This window comes from Mastacembelus armatus, chromosome 11 (assembly GCF_900324485.2).
Source record: "Mastacembelus armatus chromosome 11, fMasArm1.2, whole genome shotgun sequence".
Taxonomy (NCBI): Eukaryota; Metazoa; Chordata; class Actinopteri; order Synbranchiformes; family Mastacembelidae; genus Mastacembelus; species Mastacembelus armatus.
This window is the reverse complement of record NC_046643.1, coordinates 11,929,596-11,950,650: the sequence shown is the minus strand read 5'-3', so window position 1 is coordinate 11,950,650 and position 21,055 is coordinate 11,929,596. Positions and strand designations below refer to the sequence as shown.

Below are 21,055 nucleotides of genomic sequence, written 5' to 3'. Positions count from 1 at the left end.
AAATATTCATGTAAATTTCTGTGGCATAAAGCACTTTAGCGTTAAACTCAATGTAAGAACCTGATTTAAGATTTGGCTAGCAACGTCACATCTACTATTGTAGATCTGGTCAGGCAATGCGAACCAGTATGGTCGTACTGCAGCTGATTACACTGCAGTAATTCCTGACGCAAGACAGCCACGTCCTAAAGGTCAGACTGACATCACCTCTAAAGCCAAAATAGTGAAGAAAGAGGATTTCTTTTCTTATCAATCCGATACATATGGAATGAAACCAGTCAGAGAGCCACTAATCAGAATGAACTCTTACTTGTTGTGTCATACTGAGTGAGCTGTGAATCAAGAATGTTGTAAATACAATTCTATCACTTCTGTGCTGTAACTTTGTAATCTCTTTGACTCCTCCTACAGCTCAGTTGTTATCCTCTCACCTACAACTGCTAGGAAATTTCTCCAGAGAAAATCTGTGGTATCAGTGCAATCACATCAGATGTTTTTATATATCTATCTTACTTAATATTCTAATTGTGCTGAGGCTCAATGTGAGCAATAGCTAATGCTGCATGCTGCAGTATTTGGCTATTGGGAATATATTAATATTAATCATGATTTATTTTAATCATATTTTTAACAGGCAAAGACCTTAGTGGGAACTACTTGAAGTGGATAAGCAGCTGAAAGCTGAGCATCTGGATCATAGGTGCACTGACGGGACACTCAAGGTAACTTTTATGCAGGAAGTTCAATTGTAAATGTATAGCAGCAAGAGACCTAATATAGATGCTGAGCTCTTTATAACTAGATAATTGGTCATTTAAGTGTTTATGGTGGACTTATCAGGAATGAGGACATCAGAGGGACAGCTCATGGTAGATGTTTTGGAGAAAAAGCCAGGGAAGCCAGACTGAGATGGTTTGGACATGTTCAGAGGAGGGACAGTGAATACATTGGTAAAAGGATGCTGAGGTTAGAGCTGCCAGGAAGGAGGCCTAGAGGAAGACCAAAGAGGAGGTTCTTGGATATAGTGAAGGAGGACATGAGGATAGTTGGTGTGGGTGAGGAGGATACAGAGGATAGGGTTAAATGGAGGCAGATGATTCGCTGTGGCTGAAGGGAGCAGCCGAAAGGAAAAGAAGAAGATATTTGCCATCAAAGCCCAAGAAGCATGTAGGTTTTTACTACTACAAAACACAGTAACAAACGATTTTAGTGAGTGAATTGGCAGAAGGGTTGCCCCAAAACAAGAAGGCTACTGGTTCAAAACCCAGCAGAGGTTGTTCTGTGTGGAGTTTGCATGTTCTCTCTGTGCTTGTGTGGGTTTTCTCCAGGTACTCTGGAGAGATTACTCAACTACCCCAACAATAAGCACATATAATGAACAATCAATATGAAAGCCTTTTCTTTGCTGAGGTGAAATTAAATTATGCATTAGACATGTCTTAAGTGAATAATGTCACCTAAAAAGATGTCTGTAATTAATGCTAGTTTACATGCGAGGTCTACCACCACTTCTACTGGTTACAGCTGGAAGTGTGATCACCTTTCTGCAAAAATACTAGCCCTAAGCAGCAGTAAATCTAAAATTACTACTAGATTTATAGTAGATGAGACATGTGAAATGTACAACTCTACCAAAGATCACACATACACAAATAATTTGTCTGAAATGTATTAAATTAATCACTTTGATTACTTAAGCACAATTTACAGTCAAAACAGGCTATGGTCCATTAGTGCCCTAGACAAGTAAGTAATTAATACATTATTTATTTGTAACACATGAGGGCAGGATTCTTTAAAACTGCTATTAAATCTCAGTTAGGTCACCTTTAATATTATAATTCATGTGGCATTGGGCTGTACAAGACGACCGTGCCATATATCCCCTCATAACTTTAGACAGACACAAGGAAATGCTTTCCATGGTACTCACTTGCATTGCCTCAAAGTCTGTGTACAACAAACATGTCTTTAAATATACAGAGATGTAAGCCTATATCTGCCCCATACATCATTTATGTTTAGGCTCTGTTTTTTCACATCCTGGGAGGACAAGAATCATCCCTCTGGCAAGTGACGCTAATACGAGGATCTGAAATATCAGGACTGCATTGTTAAATGTCACAGTATTTCTTTAACGTACAAAATTTTTGGTGCATTTTAAACCAGATTAACCTCTCTTGTGTTAGAGGCAAAGAGTGCATTAGGGAATATACAGCTTCTCTGCATTCAAGAGAATTTCACACAGCAATTCCTTCATGCCTTTTGAGTAAAGGGAAACCACCGAGGTCACACGTGCCAATCACAACACACAATCTATGTAGCGTAAAAAAAAAACAAACCAAAAAAAACAAAACATCAGTATTGTAACAGGAAACACTGTTAGGGCCACAGCCAAATACCTGGGCAAAACACACTTAAAGCTAAAGCTTTAAATATACCCAGTAATATCTGAACCCAATAAATAAAAAATGCATTGACGTGTACTGCAATAAAGAAATAGGTTACATCAGTCGTTGCTTTTTACAATGAGGGGTCTCAAGTACAGAATCCACATGAGGCAATGATTCTTTTAAACACTTCAAAAATCATCTACAGACAGATTTACGTGTGTTGAACAGATACAGGATCTACACAACTGCCAAAAGGTAATCAACAGAGAACATGATTTAAATCAATTATACATTTTGTAAACTGAATTTGAGTTAGGAAACAAACCACCCCAAACATGCTGGGGGGTCCCATCTCCAAAGAGTCATCCATTTTGTTGCATAATATTTAAGTTTTGAATTGGCTTTTTTTTTCTTTTCTTTTTTTTGTAGCTGACAGGTTTTAAGAGTCCATTAGTGGGTGGAGCAACTATACGTTGATCTTCCAGATACAATTTTTAGATAGCTGAGGTATCAAACCAATTGTTTCCCATTTCTGGAGGTATAGAAGTTAAATTCCTAGAAGAAATGACAGGACACTGCATTTTCCAAGGTGGCTGGAATGTTGACCACATTTATCCCCTTATCCCAAATACCGCATTGACCCCTCTGCTCACCTGGTGTAAGCAGAGGCTAAGGTCTGTGCAATATTCATATAGGACAGGGGCTGAGTCAAGTTATGCACTGTAATGGACCATGGAGAAATTCTTCATGGCACTGTCCAGTACCACACCAGCCTCCTGCATTTCATACCTGTGGGCAACACCAAGAATGACAATCAGCTCTCTGCAACTGTATGATATGCTTACTATGATTGTATTAGTGGTGGACCTTGATATGCCAATCCACTCCCTACTCACCAGTCACCAGTGGAGACAGTATAGTAGATGGGCAGCTGGGGGGAGTTGGAGAGGCAGGTGAAATCCTCCAGGCCGGATGCTCCCATGTTGGAAAAGAGGAGCCAGTCCCCCACACTGAGCTCGGGCAACAGGCAACGCTCCATTACCTGGTCCAACTGGTCCAGTGATGGGCCCCACAGGCTGCTGGGATACATTTTCTCCTCAGCACACAGGACATGCTGCAGAAAAGAATTAATGTCATCAAAATATGCAACAATTAGGAAAGAAGCTGATTGTGCTTCTCTGTCTGATCAAGATCTTCAGTCATAGTTAATGACAGCTCTGCTGCAAATGTGAAATTACAGTCTGCATGTGAAATGCCAAACAGGAGAAGAGTACCAACCAGCTGTCAGTTGCTACTGACCCGTCTGACTGACTGACGTCTCGTTACACCTCAGGAAAATGGTGTGTTATCTAGTTTTGTGTGACTATTGGGTCTTTGTACAGCTCAATATCTAAAGGAATTTTTATCCTGCTCCTTAAATGCTTGTACTACATGACCCACTTTTCCAATTCAGCTGCAGCTGCTATCAGATGCTTCATTCAGTCCTGAATAGGGCTGACTTCCATGGCTGAAGGCGTACTAACCTTGTGCACTGATGGGGCAGAGATGGAGTTTCCCAGCAACTTGTGGCTGAATGGGCCATAAACACCCTCGCTGATGTAGTACAAGAACTCGGTGTCCTCATGGCTCTGGCCTGTAAAAAAAAAAAAAAAAACAGGCGACCATGTCAGAAAAATAGACCATTATCTACAAACTGGGAACACCAAGTGGGACCTGATCTGATTGCTTTGTTATGATTATGTAACAGCCATGTTTAAAAAAAAAAAAAATTAAAAAAAAAATCTTGAAACAAATCAGAGATCAGCAGACAGCAGATATGTATTCATGCATACTGAGTCAGGGTGCAGAGACAAAGGTAGTGCAGTCAGATTTTAAAAGGAGTACAGAGGACAAAGAGAACCTCTGAGAAACTGACCTTGAACTAGGCCATCCCAGTGGTGGGTCACCGCCTTTTTGCCGATCACACTAACAGCCAGACTGAAAGCTGAGGCCACATAGAAGCTGCCTGGCTGGGCTAATACATGCACACCTGACAGTGGGGGGAAGTAGGCATCCAGCAGTGGCCTGACTGCAGACTCAACCTGCACACAGCAAATACACTCTTAGAGGTTGCTTTCAGATAAAACAAACAGGAAAAAAAAACACCCAATTAATACCCACTTTGATTTTGGGCACTAATTGCTTTTAAAGCTGCTACCAATACATACAAGGGAATGCGACAAAGAGAGATTCCACCATGTATATTGATAACAGCCTAAATTTCTACACCTGTTTACCATTTACCTGTCTGAGCTGAAACTCTGAGCCAGTAAATCCACCACCAATGTCCAGGATGTTCATGTTAAAGCCCAGGTCCACCTGAGTAGAAAGACCAAACACTGAGTAATAAACCTTAATTGAGAAAAAATTCCAAGAACTGAAACAATCATTGAGGTCCCAAAAACATATCTCTGCTTGACCTATATCTACAAAATTCCTGCTAATTTAATGGTTCTATAATTAAAGATATTTTACACCTAGTACTCACCCCCATGTCAAGCACACAGCGGGCATCTGACAGTGCATGGGTGTAGGCCTGTTGCAGGTCTTGGCAAGAGCTAGGAATGTGGAAGGTCACTCCCACCACCTGGACTCCCAGCTCCTTGGCAGCCTCCAGCAGATGCCGACAGTTCTTCAGAGAGGACCCGAAGGCCATGCTGGTCTCAGCCGCGTGAGCCTCTGTGCTTATCTGCAGCAACAACCTAGAACAGACAAAATCAAAAAAGATCAGCCAGTAATCAAAACATGAACCAAAGATCTGTCTAATCAAGTTAAACCAGTTTTCTGACATTAAGAACTTTTCCAATTTTCTGTTTAGTTATAGCTCAAAGCAAAATGCAACAACTTTGCATTTTTCTATGAAATCAGCTTTACCTTCAGTATTAGAAGTGTGAGGAAATTATAAGCTTGCTGCTTAGCTTGGGTCACTTACTTTGCACCAGGATGCAGACGGGAAATCTTGGACAGCTCTGCCTCATTCTCACACACAAGATGTTCTATGTTGTTCTTGGCAGCGTGCTTGATGTGTGCCAGTTGCTTGCAAACACCTGACAAAATGATGTTTTCTGGTGGCACGCCATGCTCCAGCACCAAACTCACTTCCGTCTGGACGAAAGAGGACACAAGTTAGAGAAATCAGTGCAACCATGTATAGAAGCTCCATCAAAAATATCAGATACAGATAACCATTTCCAGCTGACAATAATCAGTTGTACTTGTAATGGAATGGCCCCAAAATGTCAGGTCCTCTCATAAGAGGCATTAAAAAAAACAAACAAACAAACATATAAATCCGATCTACCTGAATGTGATTTTCTTAAACCTACCTTGTTGGTGCAAATGAAGCCGAGCCCCAAGGAGGCCAGAATCTCGATGACTGCAGGGCTACTATTGCACTTGACTGGGTAGTAGGGCTGCAGCTGTGGTGCTATGCTCTGCCAACACGCATGCTGTCGCATTAGGGCACCAAGGTTGCCCACCACAAACGCACTCTTTTCCACCTGGGAACACAACAGGAAGTAACAGTATTCAACCTGAATACAAAAGCAGCCGCTCAAACTGCGAAAAATCACAACAGACAACTCAAATCCCGTCAGATGTCCATGGAGTGCGCCTAAACATATTGTGTATCAGATTTGAGGTCTAATGCCAGTGTCAAAAGAGATATTTGCAGTATTTTTGGGAATGTCTTCCACTGCTTTCTGATGCTATTAAAAGCTCTGGAAGATGAACTGACCAGAGCCTGTTCACAGATGTGTCCATCAATGACATCTTCAAGGGTCACTCCTTCCTCCAGGAGTTCAATGATGTAGTTGGGTTTGTCAGTGAGTCCTTTCATCTCAACCGTATTCCGCTAAGCCGACAATCATAAAGAACAAATCAACAAGTCAAGGGGTCACGACTGAGCCAATGGGGTCCTGCCGGTATGCAACAAACTGAAAAAAGATGAGGGAAGAAAAAAACATGACCATTAATATCAACGCAATACATTTTTACAGTTATTATACCAGATACTTTAAACATCAGGAATAGAGCTGTTTCACTTCCTTCCTAAATCCATTTAGATGCATATATTTAAAGTTTGCAGCTACGTGGCTATAAATGCTGTCCCTTCAGACACACATACTTATACAAAATAAATAAATATTATTTCATGTATAGTTAGTAAATGTGTAAAAACCAGACCCTTCACTGAGTCTTCATCTCAATTCAAAAACCTTAAAAACCCAATAGAAACTTGTATTTACATCCACACTGCTTTGCCAAATTCCACCAGAAACACAGTCATCCTGGACTTTGCTACAGGTGTGTGTGTGTGTTTGTGTGTGTGTGTAAACGTGTAGACATCGAGTCACTCACATGGACAAGTCAGGAGATGGACCTGACCCGCTATCAGCTAGGATCCCAAGGTGGCTCAGCGTTGAAATCAAAGTGCTCCCGGTAAAGAGCCGCCCCTAGGCCCTCTGGGTAGCGCTCATACACCTGTGCAGAGACAGGGGAGCCCTGAGGGACAAGCACACATAAAATAAATATCACATCCCAATACACATGAAAAGTGCAATAAAGGGAAGATGTGCATGGTTATTACAAAGGCAAACACACAATACTGAGTATCCTAGACATGGCCTCCCAGTTATTTTGATTATGTCATTACAAAGTTTACCCCTATGCACTGACATTTGTTGTCTTTGTGGTCAAAATTTCAAAACTACAATCCAAATAATCTATACGTTAAGCAACTTCTACAGCCGATAGTCTGAGTCATTATCATGCTCCAAGCATCTGTTTTTATTCCTAATAGTTCACAATATGTGATAATAGCTGCGCATGCGTTGTGATGGTGCGGTGTCACAACTTGACAAATGAGACATTATTGCAATGCGTCACCAAAACAAAGCATGAATCCCTGACTATAGCACATAAAATGTGATGAAGCGTTACCTTTGACGCCTACATGGCAAACATTAAGCACAGAAAACGCCATTGTGAGAGATTCGTGGCAAACTAAGCGCGGCTCGTGTGTAGTAGGCTCACGTTACCGCACGTTATGTTAGCGTTAATAACCTCGATATAAACGTCAGCGCTAACACGACAGATGAAGAACAAAAATGAATCTATGGTGCCGAGGTCGATTTCTAACCTAACGACACCGTAACACTTGACAGTTAAACGTTTTAAAAACACTGAATTCAATGAATCGGTCCGTCATGTGTGGGGAAAAAGGCAGAAAGATCAGCCCGCCATGTTACGTCCGCTCGCTGGAGCCACGGAACTCGACCCGACTGTTTCGCTTTACTTACGTGAGATAACGGCCAGAAGGTTTTGGAAAATCGTCTTCTCTTTTTCGGCGGAATTTTTAAAGAGTAGTGGGCACAACGATGCAAGAAACAGAGAGGGCTGTTTTGGCCATATGTTTAGAGGAGAGGCGAGCTCCGGTGTCTTCTCTGGCGGCGGGTGGGTGGAGAACTACTGGAACCGAGGAGGGGAAATGGATTTGGTAATCAACTGCCTGGGGGCGGGGCCTAACGGGCACGTCCACCAATGAGCTTTCTGGATTCTTGAGCACATACCAAATTCGTATTTCCGAAAATCCCACAGTCCGCTTCAGATGTCTGATATTGGTTCACGTTACATAACCATAAACTTTCCGTACTCGCTTTACGCTTTAATAGTCGTCTTTGAATCATTTAGATAAGCTTTGATCACCATTACGGTAATTAACAAACAGTAACAGTGAAAGCTGTCATATTCACATTGTCACATTTTAAGAAACCAAAAATATGTATATTTAATCTTAAAGCTAATTAAGACCAAGTTTTGTGAGCACTTGGATGTGTAGTATTTAAAAGTGCACTCTATTGTTGATCTCGTTCTAGGTTTATTATTGTTAGTCAATAAACAATAATCTGCTGTAAACATATAGGTATGGCTGAAACTTTGTGCCCCTAGGATAACATTGTGATTTTTTGTTGGATGTAATATTTCCGTACATGTAGACATTTAATCAACATTCAAAAGTGTTTATATGTAAAGTCTGTCTGTGAATGCCAAAACATGGCCTTGTTTTAAGTCACATGCTGGCAACAACAATTTCCTCTATGACAATATGACATGAAGCCGACTGATATTAATTCTATGTCATGTGATTCTTTTGATCAAAGTCCATAAGTCCAGTGAAGGCCAGTATTTTTTTATCCCTGATTCTTTTACCTGACAGCGTTCATGCGCTTGAAGACATTTGTGAGTACATAAACATGGGCTGAGAAGGTTATAAGGTTGAGAAAGTCCATTGGTCAAAAGCCTTTTAATCACAACAGTCAGTTATGTGTTTATTACTGCTTTTTACACCCTTGCTAAACTCTGCTAAATTCTTTCTCTGGATACTTAGGTGATTTAAGAAAAAAAAAAACAGTATGGAACTAACAAACTTTCAGGACACAGAACAGACAAAACAGGCGCGTCTAGGCCGTGGCTATTTTGATATTCACTGTGTTTCTCTCATGGAATGTGTGGGATTATTAAGATTTTAAGGGCTTACTGAGTATTTTGTTGATTAGGCCTTGAGCCTTTGTCACACTCTCCCTGACTTATTTCAGCTGTGATAATTGGTTTATGCAATCCAGTTAGATGGAAAGAAATTCATTTTGCAAAATGTATTTCATTAACCATGGTGGTCAGGAGTACTTTACAGCACTGAGCTGTTGGCAAGATGAGCACAAAAACTCACCCTGCAGCCATCTTGTCATATGATTTGTGTTGCTGTAGAGCAACAGGCTGCGTGGCCTTTTTTTTCATCTGTTGCTGTCTTGCTGCCCAGTAGCTCTAATCTTTGTTTTGTGTCAGTCTCTCCAAAATATTGTATGTTCATGAAACATTGTGACCTAGAAAACACCAGATTCTACAACAGGTCTTCTATAGAAGCACTCTGACACTGCTATTTTTAAGGATCTCAGTTGGCTGTCCTTCTTTATTACATTTAACAAATATGACTTTGCTAAATGTATGGCTTCATGGTGTAAAGATACACTGATGGCCTCACTACAGAAACAGCTATTTAAACTGGGCAAAACACTTCTAATTTCTAAGAAATAATGAATTTCTATGTATTTATAACTGGTTTAACTGTTTTTAAGTATATTTATGACAGTCTAGTCAAAGTTGTATGTAAAGTAATACTCTACAATAAATGATACAAGATAAAGTGCTTAACAGAACAAGGTCTGTATTAAAGACAGCCTTGTCCACAGTTTTGTCTGTAAAATGCTCTTTAGATGTTTCTGTTAAAATGATTCAGTGAGTTGTATTTGCTTTATTTCCAGTTTTAGTTATCTGATATAGATAACAGACCAATCATGGTAATCAAAATAAAAGCTGATAATCTTAAGTAGGCACAATGCTGTTTTCTTAAATATCTTGTCAGATTTGTATAAACAATGCAGGAAAGTGAAATAAAGTTTAAAAAAAATTAATCGCTTCAGTGTTCATAACAACAGCATAAATAGTCAATTCAATTCTCATCACCGCAGTTTACTGTCAAGCCCGAAGGTAAAACATTTAGTAACGTTAATTAAAGATATTTTTCAGGTCACTCCACAAAACTGTATCCAAATTTGTCCTCCAAAGAACTTTCTCATATCCTTTACTTATTTTTGTTTTGTCAGTGCTCAGAAAGCCAGAGATACTTGGCAGAAGATGAATAGGTTTTGCAAACTGATGTTCAGCCTTGTATGTCTTATGAGAATAATGAACATCAACTGTTGAGAAATTACAAACAGCTGAACGCTATAAAAACAAACAAACAAAAAAAAAAAACAGTTGCAGACATTCAACAGACATTCACTGCCACCTAAAGACAGAATCTGTTGTCTAATGTAGTAGTTACATTTTACAAGAAGCGACAGATATAAACACTTATGCTGCCTTTAAGTGTTGTTGGAAATTTATTATTATTATTATTATACTTTTGTAATTACATTATTATCAACAATGGTGCACTAGGCTATCAGAATCATACCATCATCATAGGTGGAGACAAGTAACTGGATGGTGCTTAAACTTATGTAAATAATATGAATCAACACGTTGTTAACCATTTATGTAGCCCATTTTAGTTACTCATATTTTGTTTAGTTATTTCAACCTCTGAGTGAAAAACTGAGTTTCACCTGAAACTGATGAGAAAGCATGGATCACGTGGAGGCATAATTTTGCGCATGCGCGGTAATGTTTCCCTGATCAGCTGACTTTGACTGATATGGTCTGCTGAAGGACCTCTGACTCGAAAACCTGCAATTATCCGCGATATACAATGAAGCCGCTGACGTTTAACTGAATTACATCGTGTGAAGCAAATACTGAAGCCGCCAAACGCATCGGTAAGAACAAAGACACAACGATTATTGATGTCGTGACAACGTGAGACTGCAACGCGAAAAAAAAGCTCTTGTCAACATGATGCTAGCAAGTAATTTAACCATATATGAACCAGGTATATCTTGTTGTCCATTACTGATTTTATTAGAGGATGATCTGCTAATGAAAACCAATATGCAGCACTTATTAGTTATGAGAGGTTGAAGGTGTTTAGATAAGACGGGGATCAGTGACTTTAAGGGGAGAAGTTTTCAGAAACAGATCATATGACAGTCAATCAGCAGATATGGAGAAAGGCCTGTCTTTACTGTGCAATCAGCCAGTTCTGTTTAGTTTGCTGACCACACTCTGACATTAGGAAATGTGAGGAAGTCCATGAATCTGAATCAAAAAAGAAGTTGAAAGAGGAAGAAAGAGCTCTGCAGTATATGACAGCATGAGTCTGATTCATTTAGGTATATTATATTATTATTATTATTATTATTATTATTATTATTATTATTATTATTATTATTATTATATTCAGGTATATGACACACGTGTATCTGTCGTTTTTGCAATGGTGGACAATGTATTTTATTAACAGTCATGTACTTAATCATATGTACATGAATTAATGTGTATTTAAATCAAGGAGGCCACAGCATCATTTAAAAAGTAAAGTCGCTCTTTAACTTCTTCCACACTCCGAATACAGCGGGTAAAATAAGTGTTGAATACGTCAACATTTTTCTCAGTACATATATTTCTAAAGGTGCTATTGGCATGAAATTTCCACCAGATGTTGGTAAAAACCCATGCAATCCACATATGCAAAGAAATGAAAGCATAGATGTCCATAAATTCAGCTATGTGTACTAATGTGAAATGACACAGGGAAAAAGTATTGAACATGCTTACTGACATTTATTTAATACTTTGTACAAAAGACCAAGGCTAGCTAAAACCAAGGCTAGCTAAAACCAAGATTAGCTAAAACTGAAACCAAGATGAGACCAAAATTGAACTCTTTGGATGTCATAATACACATCATGTTTGGAGAAGAAATGGCACTGCACATCACCCCAAAAACACCATACCAACAGTGAAGGCCCACAGGTTTGTGCTGAAGAATGGGCCAGGATTACACCTGAGAATTACATGTGACTACTTTCTCCATACAGGAGGCATCTTGAAGCTGTCATTACCAACAAAGGCTTTTGCATGAAGTATTAATGGATTGCGTGGGCTGTTACCAACATCTGGTGGAAATTTCATGCCAATAGCACCTTTACAAATATATTTACTGAGAAAAATGTTGACGTGTTCAATACTTATTTTACCCGCTGTATCTCTCTTTTCTTTTTTTGATGAAGAGCTACACCACTTTCCAGTTGTTTAAGAGGTAATTATAATTATATAGGAATAATATCCACTATCACTCCACATCATTTATCATTGCAATATCAACATATATTGTGATAAAGTCCTGTTTTTAAAAAATCTGTTGAGAAACAGCAGCTCAGAGAGAGGACGTCATAGAGGTTTAGTCATAATTTTTATGTTTACTGTGCTCTCAGTGACATCCTTACATCAGAGGCCCGGTGGGCAAACCTGTAAACAGCAGCCATGACAGAGTTCTGGTTGATTTCCGCTCCGGGGGAGAAGACGTGCCAGCAGACGTGGGACAAGATGATGGTGGCCACCACACGCACCAACGCTCTCTCTACCAACAACAAGTTCAACATCCCTGACCTCAAGGTTAAAAACTGTCACCTGTAGCTACGGCCACTGACACATTATGGACTATTATCTAACATTTTGTTAATATTTTATATTCTCTTCTAACAGGTTGGGACCCTAGACGTCTTAGTGGGTTTGTCAGATGAGCTGGCTAAATTGGACACTTTTGTGGAAAGGTAAATGGAAATATCTACTAGGACATGTCATATTTTTTTTAAATTTGTAAAATATTTTCCTTATTTGCTTGGCTGTACGAGACATATGAGCGTGATGAATGAATGTGACATTTTAGTACAATCGTGAAAGATGCCCTTATATTGGTTTATAACCCTTTTCCTCATGGGCTTCAGTGTGGTGAAGAAGGTCGCTCAGTACATGGCTGATGTTCTGGAGGACAGCCGAGACAAAGTCCAGGAGAATCTATTGGCCAATGGAGGTAATAACATCCTCACACTGCTGCTCTGACACAAAATATCTTCACCAGTGACAGACATGAGGTGGAAGTGATGATAGAAAGTTGAACCCAGTATCGATGGTGTTTATAAGACTTCAAAGCAGGAAGTGTTTTCTGTGTATTGTGTGTCATTCTTGACTGAAAACCCTATGGAAGTTCATGTGATGACTAACTTATTTTGTGTACTCTCTATAGTTGACCTGGTCACCTATATCACCAGATTTCAATGGGACATGGCAAAGTATCCAATCAAGCAGTCTCTGAAAAACATCTCTGAGATCATCTCCAAGGTTTGTTAAATCCGCTCACCTAATGCCTTATGACTTGGTGGTCTTATGCTGTAGATATAAACATTGTTTGAGTAAGCCCATTCCTGTTATACAACAAAGATTATGTTCTATTGTATTTGGTGCAAATATTCTATAATTTTTCTGTAATTTGTAGTATTCATCCTCTTCTGCTTGGTTCCTAGCAAGTGACCCAGATAGATAACGACCTGAAGGCCAGAGCGTCAGCTTATAACAACCTGAAGGGAAATCTGCAGAATCTGGAGAGGAAGAATGCGTGAGTAACACAGAAAAAAAAAAAAAAAAAAGCATGTGCAGAAAGTAAGAAAGCTTTTTAGGCCTTAAATGCCTCCATATACAACAGTAACAGCAGTAAGAAAATTATATTTACTTGTATGACTATCATTCATGACCTTACAAATATCATTAGCCAGGAGGATTTTTCTGTTCTTTTGTTTTTTTACTCTCTCTTGCTTGAGCTAATTTATAAAACTCCATTGATAAAAATACATTTATTCAACTCCTTTATGTATCGTGCCTTGATTTCCTGGTGTGGCTTTATTAGTTCTTCTTACCAAAATATACATGTATAACACTTTGCATCCCTCGTTGGATAATATCACAACTGTAACAGAGGATGGGACAAATAGTCATTATTAAAGTAGTTGCCCGTGTGTCGTCTTTTAGGGGGAGCTTGTTGACCAGGAGTCTGGCTGACATAGTGAAGAAAGAGGACTTTGTTCTGGACTCAGAGTACCTGATTACCATGTTGGTAGTTGTCCCAAAGTACGTACACCTACATCAGTATATCAGTATGTCCAGTATGTGGCAAGGTGGGAATTCTCAGTTCTCATATCATTACATCAACAGTATGTGTGATAGAGTTTCCTTTTTGTTTACAGTGAAATCAATCCAGTTTTCTGAGTTTATGTTTACATGTAATACAAACTGCTGTTATGTTTCCACCCTCACCAGGACAAGCTATGCTGACTGGCAGAAGACATATGAGACCCTGGCAGAAATGGTTGTGCCACGTTCCACTAAGTAAGGACTCAGTTGTGTTTTGACCAGACATAGGAAAAAGACTAATTTGCTCTGTGACACATTATTTTCCAGTAATGTCATGAAGCTGGATATAAAAAGACATGATAAACTTTTCCATTTTCCCTCAGTGAGTGTGTTGTTGTCAGCACAGCCCAGTGTTAGTGACTGTTTTTTATGTACAGATGATACAGTTTCATTTTAACTTCTCTGGACTAGACCTTTGCCACCTCTTCTCGCTGCCTCACCCTCTTCAGTCTGTTCACCCTTGTGCTTGATGGGTCCAAATTATTTTAGATGTTAGGTTCAGGCTTTTGGACAACTCAACCCAAGCACTGTCTGGAGACATGGAAATGGGAATCATCCTCTCATCCACAGCAGAGTTTTTATTTTTTAACTTGAAGCTCTATCTTAGATCAAATCTGGCTGACAACTGCTTATAAATCGCTGTACATTGTGAAGGCTTTGGTAGTTCAGACTCAGTTCTATCTATCAATTATTTTCCAATGTTCACAATTGATTTGTTTTCATTGCAACATGCTTTTTGATAGCAGGAAGCCAGGATATTTTATTCATCATAGTATTAGCGACTTTTATGAAAAGAATAACTGGTTAAACCAAATGTATTTAAGGAAATCGCTTAATCGCTGTGTGATCAGCTGCCTCATTAAATCTATGTGGTGTTTTAGCATTGAGTTTGGCAGAGTGTAAGCTGCTGCACACATAAAGGTTCAGTCAGCTGAGACACAAGAATACTTTTTTTTTTTTAACAGCAGGTTTTGAAGGATGTGTGAATGAATTTTGCTGTGCCACTTTCTTGCGTGGCTGGACATTAACAGTGAAGTTAGTACTGACCAGGACCACAGTACAATGGAAAATGGAAGCAAAAGCTGCTCTGAATTTCATATTCTTTTAGTTCTAGTTATTGCACGATACTCACAAAAGAAGTTAAAAGTTCACTGGTGGCTATTAATTGAGTAGAAACAGTGTCGCCAAAGGTAACTTATTAAAATGATGCAAATGTGCTTGTGAAGCATGGGAAAACCTGCTGAAACCTGTCAAACTGTGTGTATCCAGCTCTCATGTTGCTCTGTCCTCTGTGTCCTGCCCTCTAGGCTGCTGTTTGAAGACAACGACAGTGGCCTGTTCAGCGTCACTCTCTTCAGGAAGGCTGTAGATGACTTCAAGCACAAAGCCAGGGAAAACAAGTAAATTATCTCACTTGAAGTTATAACATTTAGAAAAGCTCAAACAAAATTTCTTTGGAGTTGCACTTGAGCTTTGGCCTTTAGACAGATGAATTTTAAATGTTGATTGTTTTTTTGTTTTTTTGGTGTATTTTTTATGAATTACGTGTTTTTATCCATTGAGTAATCACCCACAGACTAACAGTAGTAATGATAGCTTGTGACTGTAGTAGGCTATCAATTTGTGAATGCAGGAACCGGCTATAAAAAGACAGTGATCTAATAATAATGCATGAATTTGTCAGCACTCGACAGTCTCTCCAATTAGCACGACAGAGGGGTCTCACTGAGTGTGCTTATGTGTATTTGTGTTTCTCTGCACCCTCTTTTAAGCAGTGTACATGAATATATATGTTCGCTGGAAGCTGATTATCTTTTCTCTGCTGTGTGTTCCAATCTAGGTTTATAGTGCGGGACTTCCAGTACAATGAGGAGGAAATGAAGGCAGACAAAGAAGAGATGACACGTTTATCGACTGACAAGAAGAAACAGTTTGTACGACTGATGTTTTTTTTTAATTAACAGTACTATAATTGTGGAAGGAGAAAGTTACTGAAGCTCACTATTTGTAAAGAATGGATGCTGTGGGCATCTTAGGGTCTATAGGTATCAGACTGTACGTGATATATGTATTTCATGTTGAGTTTGTCACTTATTTTCAATAACGGAAAAAAAACGTGATTATATTTCCAGCTGATATGGTGCTGTGTTTCTCAATAAATTAGGTTTGGGTAAAGAGCAACAAAATAAGAATGCACTTTAAGATCTAATTAAGGAAAAGAATGTATTTTTGTACTTGCATGTATTTTTATTCCAATGCAATTGCTGTCCTTCTAGGGGCCCTTGGTACGATGGCTGAAAGTGAATTTCAGTGAGACCTTCATTGCATGGATTCACATAAAAGCTCTCCGTGTGTTTGTGGAGTCAGTATTGAGGTGAGAGTAACCTCGGCGCTGTCACTGTTAATGTTAGTGTTATCAATATCCGTCCAAGGTCACAGCAAGGTTGCGTTCTCTAATTCTGATGTAGGATTTGTTTCACGTGTTGCCAGTGAAACAAATATGAAGTACGACCTGCACTGAAAGACTGTTTGTGTTTTATAGATATGGGTTGCCAGTCAACTTCCAGGCCATGCTGCTTCAGCCCAACAAGAAGAACATGAAGAAGCTGAGGGAGGTGCTGTACGACCTGTACAAACATCTGGACAGCAGTGCTGCGATTATTGATGTAAGGCTCCTTCACATAAGGATGGGTTCCAATAGTCGATTGTCTTCTGAATCAATATTCACAGTTGACACTGTTTGGTTAATAGATATCACTTCTCTAGCCAAGAATGTTTCAGACAAATAACAGAAAAACAACCCAGTTTATCAATAATCTCCTAGTCATTTACTGTATTAAAATGAAATTTGACATAAGAATCAGAGTTTAAATTATGTGTATAACATCTGGATTCTTTTACGTCTGCCTGCAGGCCTCTATGGACATCCCAGGGCTGAATCTGAGCCAGCAGGAATACTATCCCTATGTTTACTACAAAATTGACTGCAACCTGCTGGACTTCAAAGTCTAGAAATAATGTCATCATCATCGTCATCATCATGTGTAGTAGTATTCCTACATGCTCCAAGCTTTAACTTATTTCCCCACAAGATCTGTTTTTCCACTTTTCTGAGTTTTACAGTATTGATGTAGTCTTGTTCCTGGTACATTCCTGGGCCCATCTTGAAAAGGTTGTTAGAAATCAGAATGCTGATTGGTGGCTGTGGTTAAAGTCAGATAGACTTAAAAAGTCAAAGTGGTCTCCAATTGTTCTGTTCTAATATACTCGAATACATGTCCTCTCTTGTTTTGTCACTTCCTCTTTTTACCATGTGTACAAGTGAAAAGCTTTCTAGTTTACACCCAACAAAACTGTTGACATTCCATCAAAGTACATGTAAAATCATGCATTTTTATTTTTTCCCAATCTGCTTTATTTAAACTAGCATTAACAGTAGAGCATGTTGGGGAACAGGAGAGAAAAATAAATGTATGTTAAATATAGTATTTATTTAAAGCTTTGTTGGTTCCATTTCTAAAGGTGATGTGTCTTTCGCTCAGTATAAAGAAGCAATATGTTTGGTGATTGTACCCTCTAATTTCTGTATATTACTGTTTGAGAATAATTATGATAAATCTAAATGGAAATACTGTATTCTAAATATAATTAAAATTGAACCACATATTTAAAATAAATGTGACAATAAATGCTCCATGTGATCTAAGCTCAGCTTTTTTTTTTTTTTTTTTTGCCCTTGTTAAATACAGAATATAAGCACTGGACTTGAGGAACAATAAGAAAAAAATGCAAAGAATGGGATCTCTTTACTTTAAGTTGACTAATTTACCATTTTTACACAGTAAATGCATATTTATTAAATAGTTAAATTATAGTGTAGTAGTAAGCACATATGCGTGTTTATTATACTGGTCATTATAACCTCTTGAGTATATCCATAGACAGATGCTGGAGGATAAACAGGTAAAAACAGTGTTGCAGCCTAATATGTTTTAAAAAATCTTATTGCTGATAAATGCAGCTATAGTCACAGCGTCTTCTAGTATGAGTGGTGTATAGGGGGAGTTTGATCGGTATTAGATGATAATGTTGGTGGTGGTTGTAGTGGTGATGATGCTGCCCCTCCCCGGTAGTCCTCGGATGACGCAGGCAGCTCCGGTGTGTGTCCGCACTGTCAGCTGAAGAACATCCTCCAGCAGCAGCAGCAGCGGCGGTGGCTCCGTTTGGTGATGGACACGGGGGCACGGATGGAGCTGCAGCAGAGATCCGGGTAGGATGCATCAGCTGTTGCCGTGAGTCAAACCGAGGCGTGTTCAGCACCTGCCGTGGATGATTTTCCCGATGGGTTGTGGAGGGAGCCGGGCGGACGCGATCATCGAGCCGAGGTATCATGAAAGCTGGACCAGGGAGACGGAATCGACGTGGCTTACCAACACGGACGTGGAGACCCCGCTTCCAGTGGCAAACAGTAAGATCCTCCATCGTCTTTTCTGTCTGTGTTGACTCGAAAATGAAAATTCCTTCATTGCTTTTACCATAGGCCACACTCAAAATGCAATCTCTTGTGTTGGGTATAAAACCTCCACTGCAAAGATCAATGAACCACTCAAAACACAACTACACAGTTGTCAACTCCCTAATTTTCTGTCATCATTATTTCTGTCTTGCAGCTGAATGAAGACCGGACACAAATCTGGTTGTTTCAAGTGATAATCTTTAGTCCTTAACTGTTGTCCACAGGTAAAGCTCTGGAAGTCAGCCTGAGGGAGAAGAGGATGGTGAACACAGGCACCCAGTGTGGAAAGCAGGCCCTCACCACCACCGGCTCCAACCACCAGAGGAGACCCAGACGCTCCTTGACTGATGTAGGTGCCGCTCAGGTGAACGCCAAATAAACATGACGATGAGCAGGATGTGAGACCCAGCAGGCTGCCGTACTAAGCACAAAGTGCTGCTCTGCAAAATCAGAATGCATTTTATAAGAAATGTAGGAGCTCCCTTAAAAATGTTCAAATCTGTGTTTTGCAGACAACTTGAAATCACTGATGTCTTTTTCCATCTCTGTCCTAAACTCAGTGGAATACGTTTGCAGAAATTTGATGGAGGTTTGCCCAGGATTACTTTTTAAATTTAAGGGCCAAGTTTACAAGACGATACAAATACAAACAGACAAAGACAAAAATAGGCAATAATATAATAATATTGTTCAAAGTCTAGAGCTGGAAAACAACCATACAGTATTGATGTGTCCGCGTATACCACTGTATCTGCAGGATCGTAGCAGAAATAATGCAGAAATACATGGTGGTCCAAATAATACTGATGTCTTGATGAATAACAAGTTAAAACATGAAATGATTATTCAAATAAACAAAATTAAGTTTTACTCTAATTAATTGTTTCACATTATTTCCAATATAAGTGCCCCCAGAAATCTGTTATACATACATCCAGTTTATTAATACCTTCAATAGATATGTTTTAGTGTCTTTTTCAAAGGCAGTTCTGGTCACAGTTGCATAAATACAGTATACACTAGATTCTTAGGAACATGGTCTACCAACAAAATCTTTCCAACCGACTGTTTGATTGATCTATTATTTTTAGCACAAACTGCTGTTATTTGTTATTTGTGCCTGTGTCTATCTTGGTGTTTTAACATAAACAAACAGCAGATTGGAAGAGGAAACCAGATCTGGGCTCTGTTTTTGAGGATCGAGTTATCAATCTCAGTTTTTGTTTATAGACCTTTATTTAATTTCTTTAGCCCTTTTCTTATAGGCAGCATTTCAGTGACTCAGGTCTCAGCAGGCCATCTTCACCCACTTCCTCTCTGTTCAGTGTGGTGACATTTAAGCAACATGATATTCAAAATCCTACATTTCTTCACAGCAAACCACCCGTGAATCTAAAAGGAGGGCATCAAAGGATGGGCAGCCCTTCAATATCAACAGTAGTGGAGATGCTGAACCTGGAAATGTGTGTGATAAAAGATGAAGAAAAGCCGCAACTGTGGGGACAGGGAGATGTCTGGAGCTGTGAACAGTTCACCAGAAGATGGGAAAGTGATTTACAGAAGTGTGTGGTGGACACTTTCTAGTCACTGTATGAGAGCTGGGCTGCTGATCTCAGTGATTTACAACATAAGCACCTGCATATGTCTCCATCCAAAGATAAGGGGATGCTGCGCTTTTGTTGTGCTGTTGCCAATGCATGCGTGAAGCTGAGAGTCAGTCACAAACAGCGTTCACATACTTCACCATGTTTTTCTCCCATGGTTATGGTGCTGGAGGGGAAATGTGTGACTGTGTTGGGCCAGGTTTAAGAAAACAACAACAGCCCGTCTCATTTGCACATGATAATCACAGTCCGCACATCAAATGTTTGGGTGGGGGCATTCATATAGAGTTTGCTTCAGTTCTTTGTGCAAGTGTATTATCGTTGCTGTAAATGATAAACAGTGTAGTGGAAACCAAATCTTTAATTAGGGGAATTGGAAATGCTGAGATTTGGAGTTATGATGCTTGAAGACTGAAGACTCTCTTCAACAGCCTTTGCAAGAAAAAAAACACCCGCATGTGCCTACAATTCATCGTGATTTAAACTGCTCCTGTGTTTATTTTTCAGGTTTTTGTTAAACTTTGATTAGTATTATGTATTTTTCAGTTTTCTTATATTCTCTCTTATGTGATTTTACACTTTATTATTTATCACAGTGTATTGTAACAATGTGCTGTTTACACTGATCTGCATGTTTCTATTGACTAAGCATTTATGAGAAAGGTCTCTGCCCAAACAAAATCAAAAGCTACCCGTTTGAAACAAAACCTCATTTAACAGAGGATTTTTCAGCTCAGCATCAGTTTGCTAAAGAGTAATTCATTGATAGGCTAACTGTTGCTTGTTCACTGAGATGATAATGATGAATAATGCACTAG

At 39.3% G+C, this 21,055-nt stretch overlaps 3 protein-coding genes across 4 annotated transcripts; 2 read left to right on the top strand and 1 right to left on the bottom strand.

Moving 5' to 3' along the window:
* Nucleotides 1-1,653: 1,653 nt before the first annotated feature.
* azin1b (antizyme inhibitor 1b) lies at nucleotides 1,654-7,909 on the bottom strand. Its single transcript, XM_026300619.1, has 11 exons — nucleotides 7,733-7,909; nucleotides 6,792-6,935; nucleotides 6,169-6,367; nucleotides 5,759-5,932; nucleotides 5,365-5,537; nucleotides 4,921-5,134; nucleotides 4,677-4,751; nucleotides 4,309-4,474; nucleotides 3,917-4,026; nucleotides 3,290-3,507; nucleotides 1,654-3,182 (listed from the first exon to the last, which is right to left on the bottom strand). The coding sequence occupies exons 3-11, from the start codon at nucleotides 6,268-6,270 to the stop codon at nucleotides 3,107-3,109; spliced, it is 1,308 nt and encodes a 435-aa protein (XP_026156404.1). The 5' UTR covers nucleotides 6,271-6,367; nucleotides 6,792-6,935; nucleotides 7,733-7,909; the 3' UTR covers nucleotides 1,654-3,106.
* A 2,747-nt stretch (nucleotides 7,910-10,656) lies between these two features.
* On the top strand, nucleotides 10,657-17,823 carry atp6v1c1b (ATPase H+ transporting V1 subunit C1b). Of its 2 annotated transcripts, XM_026300956.1 has the most exons (14): nucleotides 10,657-10,807; nucleotides 12,161-12,189; nucleotides 12,365-12,545; nucleotides 12,636-12,703; nucleotides 12,878-12,963; nucleotides 13,177-13,271; nucleotides 13,454-13,545; nucleotides 13,956-14,054; nucleotides 14,244-14,312; nucleotides 15,425-15,517; nucleotides 15,958-16,051; nucleotides 16,394-16,491; nucleotides 16,660-16,783; nucleotides 17,031-17,823. In XM_026300956.1, exons 3-14 carry the CDS (start codon nucleotides 12,414-12,416, stop codon nucleotides 17,127-17,129), a joined length of 1,149 nt encoding a protein of 382 aa, XP_026156741.1. In that variant the 5' UTR covers nucleotides 10,657-10,807; nucleotides 12,161-12,189; nucleotides 12,365-12,413; the 3' UTR covers nucleotides 17,130-17,823. The 2 variants fall into 2 exon arrangements, with proteins under 2 accessions (XP_026156741.1, XP_026156739.1); XM_026300954.1 differs by lacking the exon at nucleotides 12,161-12,189.
* Nucleotides 17,824-18,446: 623 nt separating this feature from the next.
* Nucleotides 18,447-20,114, top strand: LOC113126707 (brain and acute leukemia cytoplasmic protein). The gene is made up of 3 exons (XM_026300790.1): nucleotides 18,447-18,585; nucleotides 18,858-18,982; nucleotides 20,010-20,114. The coding sequence occupies exons 1-3, from the start codon at nucleotides 18,447-18,449 to the stop codon at nucleotides 20,112-20,114; spliced, it is 369 nt and encodes a 122-aa protein (XP_026156575.1).
* The last annotated feature ends 941 nt before the right edge of the window (nucleotides 20,115-21,055 follow it).

Coding starts and splice junctions, on each gene's coding strand:
- azin1b (XM_026300619.1), bottom strand. CDS start 6,270: ATGAAAGGACTCACTGACAAACCCAACTACATCATTGAACTCCTGGAG. Junction 4,027..4,308: donor CTGGGATGGCCTAGTTCAAG/GTCAGTTTCTCA, acceptor TTTTTTTTACAG/GCCAGAGCCATGAGGACACC. Junction 3,508..3,916: donor CTGCCCCATCAGTGCACAAG/GTTAGTACGCCT, acceptor TCTTTTCTGCAG/CATGTCCTGTGTGCTGAGGA.
- LOC113126707 (XM_026300790.1), top strand. CDS start 18,447: ATGATTTTCCCGATGGGTTGTGGAGGGAGCCGGGCGGACGCGATCATC. Junction 18,586..18,857: donor CCCGCTTCCAGTGGCAAACA/GTAAGATCCTCC, acceptor TGTTGTCCACAG/GTAAAGCTCTGGAAGTCAGC. Junction 18,983..20,009: donor CCAGACGCTCCTTGACTGAT/GTAGGTGCCGCT, acceptor ATTTCTTCACAG/CAAACCACCCGTGAATCTAA.
- atp6v1c1b (XM_026300954.1), top strand. CDS start 12,414: ATGACAGAGTTCTGGTTGATTTCCGCTCCGGGGGAGAAGACGTGCCAG. Junction 16,052..16,393: donor CTGACAAGAAGAAACAGTTT/GTACGACTGATG, acceptor CTGTCCTTCTAG/GGGCCCTTGGTACGATGGCT. Junction 16,492..16,659: donor TTTGTGGAGTCAGTATTGAG/GTGAGAGTAACC, acceptor TGTGTTTTATAG/ATATGGGTTGCCAGTCAACT.